The sequence below is a fragment of the Tetrao urogallus genome (assembly GCF_951394365.1).
Source record: "Tetrao urogallus genome assembly, chromosome: 6".
NCBI classification, from domain to species: domain Eukaryota; kingdom Metazoa; phylum Chordata; class Aves; order Galliformes; family Phasianidae; genus Tetrao; species Tetrao urogallus.
In genome coordinates, this window is record NC_136819.1 from 16883986 (window position 1) to 16897025 (window position 13040).

Below are 13040 nucleotides of genomic sequence, written 5' to 3' on the forward strand. Positions count from 1 at the left end.
TTAAGCATTAAACCATACATAAGGGGAGTATCTAAAGAAAAAAACAACAAACAAACAACAACCAACTGATCAGAGGAGACTCTGGCATGCACTTAAGTGTGTCCAGTTGCACCAGTCCATAATCTGACTTGAGCACATGCTCAAAATTACTTCTTGGCCACATTTACTCAGACACAGTTACAAAACATTCCTCCCTGACATAGCAATCCAGCTCCTGCTGGCCTTATTCACTTGTAATGTATCTGAATCAAAATACCTGGAAAGGCCAAAAGAAAAATTCAGATAACTTATATCAACTGGAATCTGATCCATCCATTCTTAGCCATTTTATTCTTCCTTAGAGTCCTGCATTGCTCCTGCTCTTAGCCTTGCTGGGGATGCAAAGATGTGGCAGATTGTGAATGGTACCATCAAGCCTTGTCTTCCTATTTGTGGAGGTAGGCATCAAGCCAGAGCTCTCCTGAATTCTTCAAAGAGCTGAGAGAAAGAGAATGAGAACATTATGTCAAGTTGCTTAGGAGGGGTGTTTCTGGAGATAAGGGAAACAAGGATTTCCACTTCTTGTAAAAATGAACAAGTCATCCTTTTTCTTAGAACTCCCACCTCTCCTACATCCTTCTGTATTTTTGTCTGCAGTGTGTTAAATGTTAACTGCTACTTACTGCACAATATCTGCAAAGGCGGTGAGCAACGGCTTGCATTGGTACTCAATGCCATGCTTGGCACACAAGGATTTCACCAGTGGAGCCACCTTCCAGTAGTTGTGTCTTGGCATTGTAGGGAATAAGCTGTGAATAGGAGACAAGTTCTCTTCCAGTGCCCCATCAGAAATTTTATCTTTTACAAGTTTCTGTTCATTATCACTTCCTAAGAATCTCATAGCCCACACAAAACAAGACTTGTTGCTGCTCCTGTATATCCCTGTTTTTAGCACAACGAACTCAATATTTTCCTGCTTCCCCCTCTTCCTTATTTTTGCACCTCTGAAGCAAGGTTTCTCCTAATTAAGTGATACTGAAAATTAGAAGAACCGACTTCTGTCCATTTTTCTCCAGAAGTAATTATCTTCACAGCTAGTCAGCACAGGAATGGAAATGGCTATCCTTCAGTTTCATATCTCAGTTTTGTGAATAATAGTGTTAGTAGTAGTTGATATAGGTAGAGCTAAACTACTGCATCAGATTACAAACAGGGTGCCTCGGAACATACATTTAAGCTTCTGCTTTGGACCAACATTGTTGCTACTGAATTATTTAACAAATCACATCCATTTCAGATTTCCAACTTCCTGCAGTGAAGGTTTAGAACTAACACAATGATGGTCTTTATAATTTTCAGTCTCTAAGACAAATTCACTGGTGCTACAATTAATTGTAGGACTCATGCAAAGAATGGGGGAGGGGGGAAAAAGAAAGAAAAATTTCTCAAGGTATGTACTCACTGATGTTCAATCTGAAAGTTCAGATGCCCAGTAAACCAGTCATTGAACAGAGACTGCTCAACATTACATGTTGCCTGGAGCTGGGAAAGGGAAGAAGAACAGCTAAAATCAATACAGATTGGTGACTTTCATTTGTCTTAAGAGCATGCTTCTTTTATTCTATTATTTTATTTTAGCTTAAGCTGAGCTACCCTGAGCTACAGGGCAGGAATCATATTCCTCCTTCAGCTTTGTGGACCAGCAGTGTTATGTAGACTGGATAACATGGACCATGGTAAAACAAGGAGATGGTGCTGTGCTCCTGTGAACGTGTGTGAACAGTCAGTCAAATGTTTATCCTCAAACCAATGTCCGCAGAAAAAGGAGGGGCATCTGTGATAGTTTTACTACTGGACTCCAATGAGTTACTGTGCAAAGAGGGGACACCACACTGCCATTTCACTGGTGCAAAGGAGCTCAGTCTGAGCAGGACACAAACTTTCATCTCTGCAGAAGGGGAAAGTGTTCAAGACAGAATATTACAGTAAATATATATTTGATTTTAAATGGCTCATGAATATGCCATTGCTGTTCTCCTTTACCATTACTGGAACTGTATCCCATTTTTATAGAAACATTTCTGACAAAAAAGACCCTAAGTTGATCAAGACCAACCATCTACCTAAATACCAAATCCACTGCTAAACCATGTCCACATGCCCCCTAAGTACCTTCAGGGATGGAAACTTTACCAATTCCCCAGGTAGCCTGCTGTAATGATTAAAGCATCCTTTCCATGAAGAACATTTTCCTTCTATACAATCTAAGTGTCCCCCAATGCAAGTAGAGGCTGTTTCTTCACATCCTATCACTTGTTACTTGAGAAAAGAGACTGATACCCACCTCACTACATCCTCCTCTCAAGTAGTTGCAAATACTGATAAGTTCTCCCCTAGCCTCTTTCTCCTGACTAAACAACCCCAGTTCCCTCTGCTGCTCTTCATATGTGGTTTCCCGGTCCCTTCATCAGCTTCTTTGCTCTTCTGAGCACGTTCCTGTAACTCAATATCTTTCTTGTAATAATCCTATTAATCTTCACCTCCCAGTTACCAGTGGATTTCACCCTTAATGCAATACAGCAGTTTCTTTTCTTGTCGTTGGAATTTGCACCAGTACAGCCACAATTATTGAGTACATGTTTTACCTGGGTAGACACCCAGTCCAAATTCTTGTCGTAGTAAATATCCATTGGAATATGGTTCATCTGTGAAACCCAGACAAACCAACTGCTCTCCAGCATCCTGTGCAATCAGACAAGAGGTCAGAATTCAATAACAGATAAGGAAGTCAATGATGAGCCACCAAAGTTGTCGACAGCATAAGCCAGACTTGGGGATAGGTGTTAGAACATCAGACTTTCCTATCCAGCACCTGGACAAAACTTAAGTTATTATGGATTTCATACGGAATTATGAAGCTTCCACATGAAACTAGAAGCAGAGCCTATTTCCAAAGCACTTAACAGTATGTAAGGTATTTCTCAACTTGGTTATCATTCACTAAAGTCTTTGCTTTCACAGCTATTGAGGCAGCACAAAACTGGAGTTAACGATTAAGCAGTTTTAGTTTAACTTCAAATTATAAGAAGGAATAAGAGGAAGAACAAGGAAAAAGCAGAGAAAGATAGGCAGACAGATTTAAAGAACACACAAATGAAGACTAAAGAAACTTCTAAAGAGATATTACCTGAATATAAAGTAATATGCCAGGAGACTCTTCATTTCTAATAATGATCCATAAGTAAAAAAGAATCTGATATAGAAGGTCAGCATACATGCCAAGTCCTTCCAAAACCAAAGACAACAAAAGAGAAAATCATTAGATACTGCATTTCTTTTCTGAACATCATATGTACAGGATAAATTTCTGTATTTAATTTCTGCAGGTTTTTGTTGTGCAGCTTTTTTCCTTTTTTCCCCTAGACTGATTGATCGAAGGAAATCCAAATTAAGAGAAGCTAGCAGTTTCTTTACACAGCTTGCTATAATTGAATTTGAACAGTCAGTCCTAGTAAGTGGATTAATGTATTAGCAAATAGCTAAGCATTCAAAAACACTGCTTTAAAACTTGTACCAAATCATTGACTGTGACCCCTTCAGTGAGCAGCATGCTAGACAAACTACTTCGTTCTGCTCTGTTTTTCTGTACTCATAACACACGCAAGAGAAAGAAGAATGAAGCATAAGCACTGGCTGCCTGGCATGGGAAACAATGCCAAATGCATTCATATTGCTGACAAATCAAGCATAACGGTTCCTATAAATCAACATTCCTCTGTTTCTGACCAGTATGGACACACACAATGATTTTGCAAGAGAAGCAAAGCAGTGCAAGCCAAGTAGCCTGTTACTCTTGCCTTTATCATCAAAGTAGGAAACAATGTGATTAGCAGAAAGTATTCAGAGCCACTGAAAATGCTGCACCAAATTGACTGCAGAATTATGCCAATAGAAAAGCATACTGTGTCATGCCTGAGCTCTAAGGAGAAGGACTGGAAGCCCATAGCCAACCTCTTGGTTGCACAAGCAGCAGTACTTACCACCCAGTACCTCTTCGTGTATGCAATATAAAATGTGTGACAGTGGAAGTAGGTGGGAAACAGGAGTGGAGGAAGAGCTGTAATGGAGAATTCATCATCACTGGTAAACTGTGCTGCTTTGCAACAAGAATGAAGCTTCGCTAAGATGCAAGAAGGGTACAGAAATGAGGACCTGGAGATCAGGGCAGTGATAGTGGAGAAGTGAGAACTCTGATTTTTTTCCCTTTGTTCTGACTGTGCACTTTAATAGCCATATATTATATAGCTGACGTAAACAATCCTTAGAACCCTCATCTCACTCTTCCAGGTAACTTCTCTAAATATTCAGTTAAGGGTATTTCTCCTTTTCTCTCTACAATTTTAACATGACCTAAGATAAACGTACCCCACAACAAATAGAGTAAGTGGAACAAACGTAAGCCAGTTGGTTATAAATATATTAATTTGGTCAAGAATTGTACAGAAACCTGATCTCACATAGAATCATTCAGGTTGGCACACCAGGAGTTCAGAGCATCAGCTATGATGTCAGAGCAGATTACTCAGGATTATATCCAGTTAGGTCTTCAAGCTCTCCAAAAATTAGACTCAGACTGATTGTGTTCTTCGATGCAGCCAACCTTAGCTCTGCTCAAGCCCTGCAGATCGGAAGCAGTATCTACAAGCCCCATTGGTTTTCCTCATGGTATCACAGGAAAATGAAAATACTCACTGAAGAAGAAATATTTGTGCTGATGATTGTAGGGCATGTATTTTTTCTTTTTGATCCCAAGCTGTGAAAATAAACAATAAAATACTGAGTGGAAACTAAGCAACCTGTATGGTTAACTTGCCATTTCCCAGTCTCTTTTCAACAGGTGTTATTCTGGCACACTTCCCACAGCCCTCATTACTACTGTCTCCCTCTTGTGCACCTGCCCTATTATTTACAAACCAAACATGCCTTTTCTACAAATCCCATTCCAGATAACTTCTTTAATACTTTATAACTCTGTAAAGTCCTTCAGAGATAAGCAATTAAGCAAGCTTCTTCTTCAGTAGGAGAGAAGTGAAATGCAATTGCTGAAAAGTAGTTCTAAATACATTTATGTCAAACTAAAACAAAAGTAACATCCCATAGGAAGGACAAAGAACTTGCATTGATACACAGTAGGAAATAAAACTGCTGTCACAGATACCACCATAATCTGTGTTGAAGAGGAATAATGTAGTAAAATTATACCAGAATGTTTTATCTGCTAAAAGATGATGTGATTCATAAGTGTAAGAGTTATGATAAAAACTAAGTGAATAAGGGTGAATTTCAACGGTTCAATTTCTTTGCTTATGCATTCCTGCTAAGTTCATAATTGATTTAGTGCAACCTTAGGTGCTTCAAATCTACGTTGTACTATTAGTCAAAAATACTTAAGTAATACTTAAGTAACAGCTTTGTGTTGGCAAAGGCATTTTTAAAAGAAAACTCATTCACTGCTCTTAGCTATTTCAGCAAGGCCTCAAAAAGCAACTAAGTTGTGCAGTGAAGGCTGCAGCATCGTCTCAGGTTACTGCTTCTAGTGATGGCCCATCAGCTGAAAACATCTTATGTGGACAAATGACATCTGCCCTAACCAGTCCTAGAGAGCTAAAGAAGAGCTACTGGTTCTTTAGCCCTGATGTGCCAGCTGCCTGTCATATCAGGCAAGCATGCCAAAGCAGCCTGTATCTCTGAGCCTGACTAATAATCCCATGTAGACATGCTTGATGTTAATCTTTACAGATCACTAATAATCATTAATTGCTGAATTATTATACAACCCACTAGGCCATTAAGTTGCTATAACCATTAGCAGTCCTTTTCCTGCTGGGAAATGCATTTGTCTAGTTGTTTAAAATGACTTATTAACAGTTTAAGCAATTTTTAATGAACATAATAAAAAATGTGACCTGCTCAGAAAGGCTGAAGGAGACAGAAAACAACATTTTCTCAGAAACTATGACCACACCTTAGCTTTAGATATTTTTGATATAGTGTGCTTTTGGTGGTCCTTCCCAGCTCCTAATACACAGCTACACGTGCATGCACACACAGACATACTGACCTCCACAGAGAATTTCTTTCCCAAAGTAAACAAGAAAGGGTGCATGTCGATGTCAGGATCTTTCCGGAAGCAGTTGGGTTTGGAATGGTGTCGAGAATGCAATAGAGTCCACCATTTGGCTGATGCCCCCTGTTTATGTGAAGAACAGAGTATGATAGCTACAGTGTTCTCACTGCCAAACTCTCATTAATTCCCCTTCTTCACGCAGTGCTTAACGCTGTCTTTAGAGCGCACACACTTTTGCAGGAAGATCATCAAATCTAGAACGTTTTTCTGTGGTCAGTTACTTACAATCAAGTGGCACATCACGAACTTGTGTAGCAGGTGGTTCCACTTTGTCTTCCTGAAGACTGAAAGATGTCCTAAATCATGTTGTAACCATGAAGCCTGGACCTGAAAGAGAGAAAAGGAAGGTCTGGGAGTGACACAAAAGAAGAATAAAGATCAGAACAGTGAAATAGCTATTATTTACTTTGAGATATCAAGATCTATTAGTTGGACAATTCTTCAAAGCCATAGTCAGAAAGGAACTATGAAATCCTGATACTCTTAATTTTCACACAAGATTCTTGTCTTTAAACTGGAGAAACATGGATTTGACAGCCCATGTAGTGGATAAGTAATTGGCTGGATGGTAACACTCAAAGAATTGTAACTGCTCAACAGCTCAACATCCAGGTGGAGACAAGTGGCAGGTGGTGTTTCTCAGTAAGGCAAGATGATTGTTCCTGTCTCCTCCACCTTTCTGACACTCCACCCTCAGCAAAAGAAGGGCTTGGACCTGTTGGAGTGGGTCTAGAGGAGAGCTATGAGGATGATCAAAGGGATGAAGTACTTCTCCTATGAAGGAGACGTTTTTTTTTTTTAGCCTGGAAAATAAGGGCTTCAGGGAGACTGTAGCGGAGTTCTAGTACTTAAAGGGAGACTACAAGGAAGATGAGGCGATACTTTATCAGAGTGTGTACCAGTGGGACAAGGGTAACAGTCTTGAACTAAAAGGGCAAATTTAGGTTAGACATTAGGTAGAAATTCTTTTCTATGAGAATGATGAGGCACTGAAACAGGTTGCCCAAAGAATCTGTGGAATGATGCTTCGAGCAACCTGATCTAATAGAAGGTGTTTCTGCTCATGGCAGAGGGTCTCGAAGTGGATGATTTTTAAAGTTTCTTCCAATCCAAACTGTTCTATAATTCTGTGAATACATCTTCACCAAAAAACTGGAAGCTCCCCACATGCAGAATTTCTTCTTTCCACCTTCTGTTAACAAAGGCCATATAGAGGATGTCTTCTAAAACCAAGAAGAGCTATGCCAAGTAAGGTAACAGATAACTAAATACTGCAATGGTATATGTATGAAAGTTGACAGAAGTGCATGTATACATGCTGTGGACTCTGTTGCTTACCTGGGAAATGGTCAGCACCAGCATGGAGACAATAAAGGGCACGAAGGATGTCCCAAAGTAAAAGAGAATGAGCCAGGCAGCAGTATCCAACAGGAGAATGTGAGTAAGGTGCAGGAAGAAGAAGAGTTTATTCGGCTCCAGAAGTCCCATTTTCTCCACAGAGGCACGCAATTCACGGAAGTCTTTTACCAGCATTTTCTGTGGGAAGCACGAGTGTTACAAATTTCTTGGTCTCAGAGCATAGCACTGCAACCTCAAAAGGCTACACCTCTGGTGCTTCGTCTGTCATCTCTCTGGCAGGTAACAGGGTTTATTCAAGAGATGTCTAAGATTGTACTATCTTCTGGATGTTACTGATTCACGATCACCAGAGCCCAGCACTACTCAGACATTGTCAGGAAATAGAGAAGGCATGTGGATGAGGTTGACATAAAGCACCTCTCCTCAGAGTATCAAACTGGAAGGGAAAATGTGTGCATGTGTGTCAAGTACTCAGCAGAATGCATACTAAACATATATGAACAGAGCATACCGTGCTTGTGGCAGCCATTTGGATGAAATTAGTCCTCTTCTTCCACTACCACTTCCAACAGTTCAAGGTATGCTTTCACTTTACTGATCCCAAAATTAGAAGGGGAAGGCAGATATCTGTGTAAAAAATGGCACTTACTGCCCACTGGGTTTGTAGTTATGACCATGGAGGGTGGATTATGGAACAAAGCACTACAGCATAGGTGATCAACCAATCTATCTTCTTCTTTGGCAGCTCAGCAGGTACCTTCCAAACCTGACTTCTGCCTTAATGAAGTCCAACCTAAAGAACCCTGCCAACCTAGTTTCATAATCATTTCTGGGAAACAGTTTGCAAGCAGTAAGGCACATGAATGCTCTAGTACAGGCCAGCTCTAAGAAACAGGCAAAGCATGGCCACAGTCATGGCCCAAAGGAATAGGAAATAGACTTGGACATTAGAAAGCAATTAATGTCCATACAACCCCAAGGACAATTGTATTCCAAGGCTACTTCTGTTATATTGTCTGCACCTCTCTCCTTTCTTTGACATGCAAGATTAGTTATTTTCATACTGCCATCATTAGTGCTTCTGTGGATGATTATGCATTTTGAACTTGAGACCACTACTGAAGGCTGTCTCAGAAGGCAGTGAATTAAGTTTCACAGTCTGTATTGTAAAGGTTAATACACTATCGGCATTCTCTCCCTACGGATACCTACAGCAGAAGGAAATACAGTCTAAAATCTCACCATCAACTGAAGAGAATTACTGAGTTGTTGGTTAGCTCTTTCTCAAATCAACAGAAAGAAGAAGAGGTGATAACTAATATTCATGAGAGCCAAGGCTATAATTTATATAGCTGCTGTGATAAGGAAAAAAAAAAACAACTTAGAAATGACATTGTCAGACACCTAACATGGATTTAGACCAATACTCATGTATTATTTCTAAATAATTTTTAAAAATTGTTAAGAACATGGATCCCATTGTTTTAGAAGCTAAACTGATATAGAAAAATAAGTTCTAATCTCAGAATATTTGTCTTTGATTTATGAGAATGGACTTACATTTTTAGTAGGCTCAATACTGGGTTGATCTGGTGCCAGCTCTCCTATCTGCAGCGGCTTCAAGTATTTGTTCACCAGGAACTTGTCAACATGGAATGCTACAAAAGCATCCTACAAATGCAGGAGAGTTGAAGAAGAGATAAAAAAAAAACCCAAAACACGGTGTTACTACCCTTAATCTGCCATGCAGGCTGAAACATTCACTTGGAAGAACCACAGTGACAAAAACTGCTGGTTTACCTTTCTACCTCCTCCTTTTTTGACCTTCCATGCCCCACTCCCCAGTCACCTTTGCCTTACATGCTTTTAAAGAGAGACCTTATTTCAGCTGGTAAACTGAAGATGTCTGATTTCCACAACTGCAATGACTCAGTTGTTATGAATATGTGAGTTGTGGTGCTTCTTATTCACAGGCATGAGAGATTTTGATCTTTCAGAAATACATCCTTCTCAGTGGCTGTATTTCTACTTTTCCCCAAGTAGACATAAAGAACACCAAGAGTTCTGGCATGTAAATGCTAAGTAGCCATGGAAAACTAAATTAAAGTAATACAGGTTCTGAAGGAGGAGGTAGACAGGTGATAGCAATGTGAAATTGCTTTAGGAGACAGATCAGAACAACATTCCAAGCAGCTCCAAATACAAAACTCCACTCCCAAATTAACTAACACGGCATGGATTTCATAAAAGACTAAGTGATACAGGCAATTTTTTCTCATACTTTGAGATATTCATACAGGAATGAATGTAAGGATGCAATTCACATGAACAGGCCTGGTTAGGTGTTAACTGATCTCTCACAAAGATATAAGTGTGAAGAAACAGCAGTCTGATGGCTTCCAGGCAGGGCTGGGGAGAAAAGGGCAGAAAAGCAAGAGACAGCTCCATTAATAGAGCACACGGGGAGTAGCAGCTGGAGCCCTGAAGGGAATAGGAGTGCACACTTGGATGTGCTACAGCTGAGACTAAGCTGGAAATGTGGTCTGGAGGAGTTAAACTCCTCCATCTGTGGAAAATTGCTTTCATACATCTAAACAAAGGGCTTCAGCTTAGTGCTCTGCTGGCATGCTTTCATTTAAGCCATCTTTCATCTGAATCAATTTTTGCCAGTCTAGCCACACCAGAATTAGTGATTTACTGCATTCCAGCCCCAATTTGCTACAGAATCTGTCCCATATTCCAATCTGTCCATATTCCAAATTCCAGAACAGGTCTTGTCACCTGTTCAACTGATTTGGAGGCCTGTGTGCAACACACTAAGTACTGAGTGCACAATCGCTACCAGAGGTGAATCTATGCCAGCAGTTTCCACAATGAAATTCAGCAGTAAACTGTAGCTCTAACAACAAATAAACAAGTAAGCAGCTTCTTTGAAAACCAACGACAGGAAGGGACACTATTTCATGTTGTTGCACTAGTAGGCATTTTTACAGTTGCCAAAATGCAAACAAATTTAACTAAATTGTAATCCAGAAGAAAAAAATCCAGTCTCAAAACAATTACTCCTGTTTTCTGTGTCACTTGATTCCCCTCTTCTATCTTTTGTGAGAAAGAAATCAGCAATAAAAGGAGTCTAATTCACAGATCTATGCAGCATGAGCTTTGCTAACATTTTGACTTTAATCATACTCATTTCCTATACTTCAGATTCCTCTTCTTACTCAAAGCCCTCCACAGTTATTATCCTCCAAGCCTATCTGCTCTTGGTACCATCTCCCAGTCAAACTAAGGGTATGTTGGTTTTTTAAAATTTTTTATCATGCACATCCAAAAGATTGAACAATTTGACCTATTCCAAGATGCGTAGACCACACTAAAGTCTTCTGAATTTTGTTAATAAATGCTTCTTCCACTACTTTTTCTCTCTGTCTCTTATATTAACTAAAAAGCTATTCATACTGTCTCATAGCACTGCACTGAGTGCTGAAGAGGAATTTCTTACTCTATCTGCAGTGTTCAAGTTGATTTTCAGTGTAAAAATGAAGTTTTCTATAAACAATAAAGCTCAGGTTCAGATATAATCATGCTGCTCAGAGAGCAGAGTCCACACTATTAACTTGCCTTCCTTTTGGTACAGGTTGACTAGGGCCAGCACAGCTTTCTCTGTACTTTATTACATGACTCTGCAGCATAGGCATACTTGTACCAAATAATCCAACCAGGCATTTTCCTATTATGGTGCACAGCTTATTTCATATGCATGAGTGTGAAAACAGTTGAGTTGGGGTCACACAAAACTGGCTGAAGTCTGTCAGGGCTTACCATTTGGACATGATATCCATTAATAAAATGCAACTCAGATCCTAGAAACAAAGCCTCTGTATTTTTTGGGCTCATCCACCACTTGGGCTGTTTCAGCAGCCTGAGATGAAAGAAATCTGACAGTACTAACTAAAGCAAAGGAATGACGGAAAATATAGAACACAAAACACTGCTAATTTTCATGACCCTCAAACATCCCATTCATACGGGAGATCCAGGAACTGATAATCTTGCTTGTGTTGCTCTTTCAAAACACAGAGCAAGGAAGCAATCTCATTTGCCAGATTTTTGTGCACATGTTGATTTATCACTTTTTTTCAATATTTCCTGCATATGCCAAAGGGCAAGAACTCTAGGGAACGTGCTTAATGTTTTGATGGGCATTCCCACAGATTCCCACGGCATTAAGATAGACAAGAATGGTGCTGAGTAGATGTTTTTCTTTGTCAACAGACTAACATGCCAACAGTTGGTATTTAGCAGATGCTTCCAATTTTATTCATCCAAAGGATCAGAAAGCCCACGGGCTATAACTGTAGAAACTTTTCTGGAGTGCTGCTTGTGAATGCATGCTGCCTTGCCTTTTCCTACAATTACATGGGATGACACGGAGGAGGGGATACCCAGCCTAGAAGTAAAAAGAGCAATCACTATAGTTGCCTTGTGGCTGTTACGGTACCTGAGGCAGCTTCCTCACTTTACCCCAGCCGTTAACTGCTGCAGTTATAGCAGCTGTAAAACAAGATCAAGAGACAAGAATAGTCTTGAGGACACCGATGAGATAAAACAGTTACAACCTGATTGCCCCAAGCCTAAGCCTTTTCTTAAGCACCTTCTTTCCAAAGGTGTTCAAGGCCAGGTTGGTTGGGGGCCATGGGCAACTTGATATGGTGGAAGATGTCCCTACCCATAGAAGGGAGTTGGAGCTGGAGCTATCTTTAAGGTCACTTCAATCCATTCTATGATTTACCAGTTTCCATAGCACAAGCAGGAAAGCTTACACATACCAACAGTACCACTGAGCCCATTGCAGCCCCCCAACCCCCATGTATTCCCAGCACAATCACTCCCTGTGCTCTTACTGCATGATGCTGGCCAGACACCCAACACACAGCACAAGCTGTTGGTGAGCATCTCTTCCCCATCCTGCTACCTCTCACCGTGACATCCTGCCCGGCGTGGCTGCTGATAAGAAGGGCACCACCCGGGTGCCACCGGTAGAAGTGGCTGATGTCGTACACCTTCCTGTCGATCACCACCCAGCGCTCCTGCAGTGCTGGGCCCTGGCCCGTGCGCTGTGCAACCTCCTCCCAGGTGAACCATCGCATCACCAGTTCGGCCACTGCATTCCCATCCTGCTTCCTGTCCCCATGCTGTGGAGCCATCCTCCTGCTCCTCTCACTGCTCAGCCTCACCCAGCAGCCCCTCCATCCTGCCTCTGTACCAGAATATAAAGGTTGGGACATGCCAACGCAGCCCACGCCCACCTTGTTTTCTCACTCCATCTTTCAGGAAATACAAGTGGTGTTGGCAAAGTGACAGCTGCAGGCAGAGCTCCTCTGGGCTTCCCTCTTCCCAACCCCCACTCAACAAATCCATCAATCACTCACTCCTCAAAGCTTCCTCTTTTCAGCCCAGCACCCACACTGCAATGCAGGCAGGCAAAAACTACCCAGTAACTACAGGTGTTGAG

The 13040-nt window shown here is 40.9% G+C and overlaps 1 protein-coding gene across 1 annotated transcript; it reads right to left on the minus strand.

Moving 5' to 3' along the window:
• Window positions 1-425: 425 nt before the first annotated feature.
• On the minus strand, window positions 426-12732 carry LOC306948225 (acyl-CoA (8-3)-desaturase-like; the record flags this gene model as incomplete). The annotated part of the gene is made up of 12 exons (XM_079537764.1): window positions 426-477; window positions 663-788; window positions 1442-1521; window positions 2625-2721; window positions 3167-3264; window positions 4020-4096; window positions 4732-4792; window positions 6101-6229; window positions 6392-6493; window positions 7505-7702; window positions 9086-9196; window positions 12508-12732. 12 exons carry the CDS (start codon window positions 12730-12732, stop codon window positions 426-428), a joined length of 1356 nt encoding a protein of 451 aa, XP_079393890.1.
• Window positions 12733-13040: the final 308 nt, after the last annotated feature.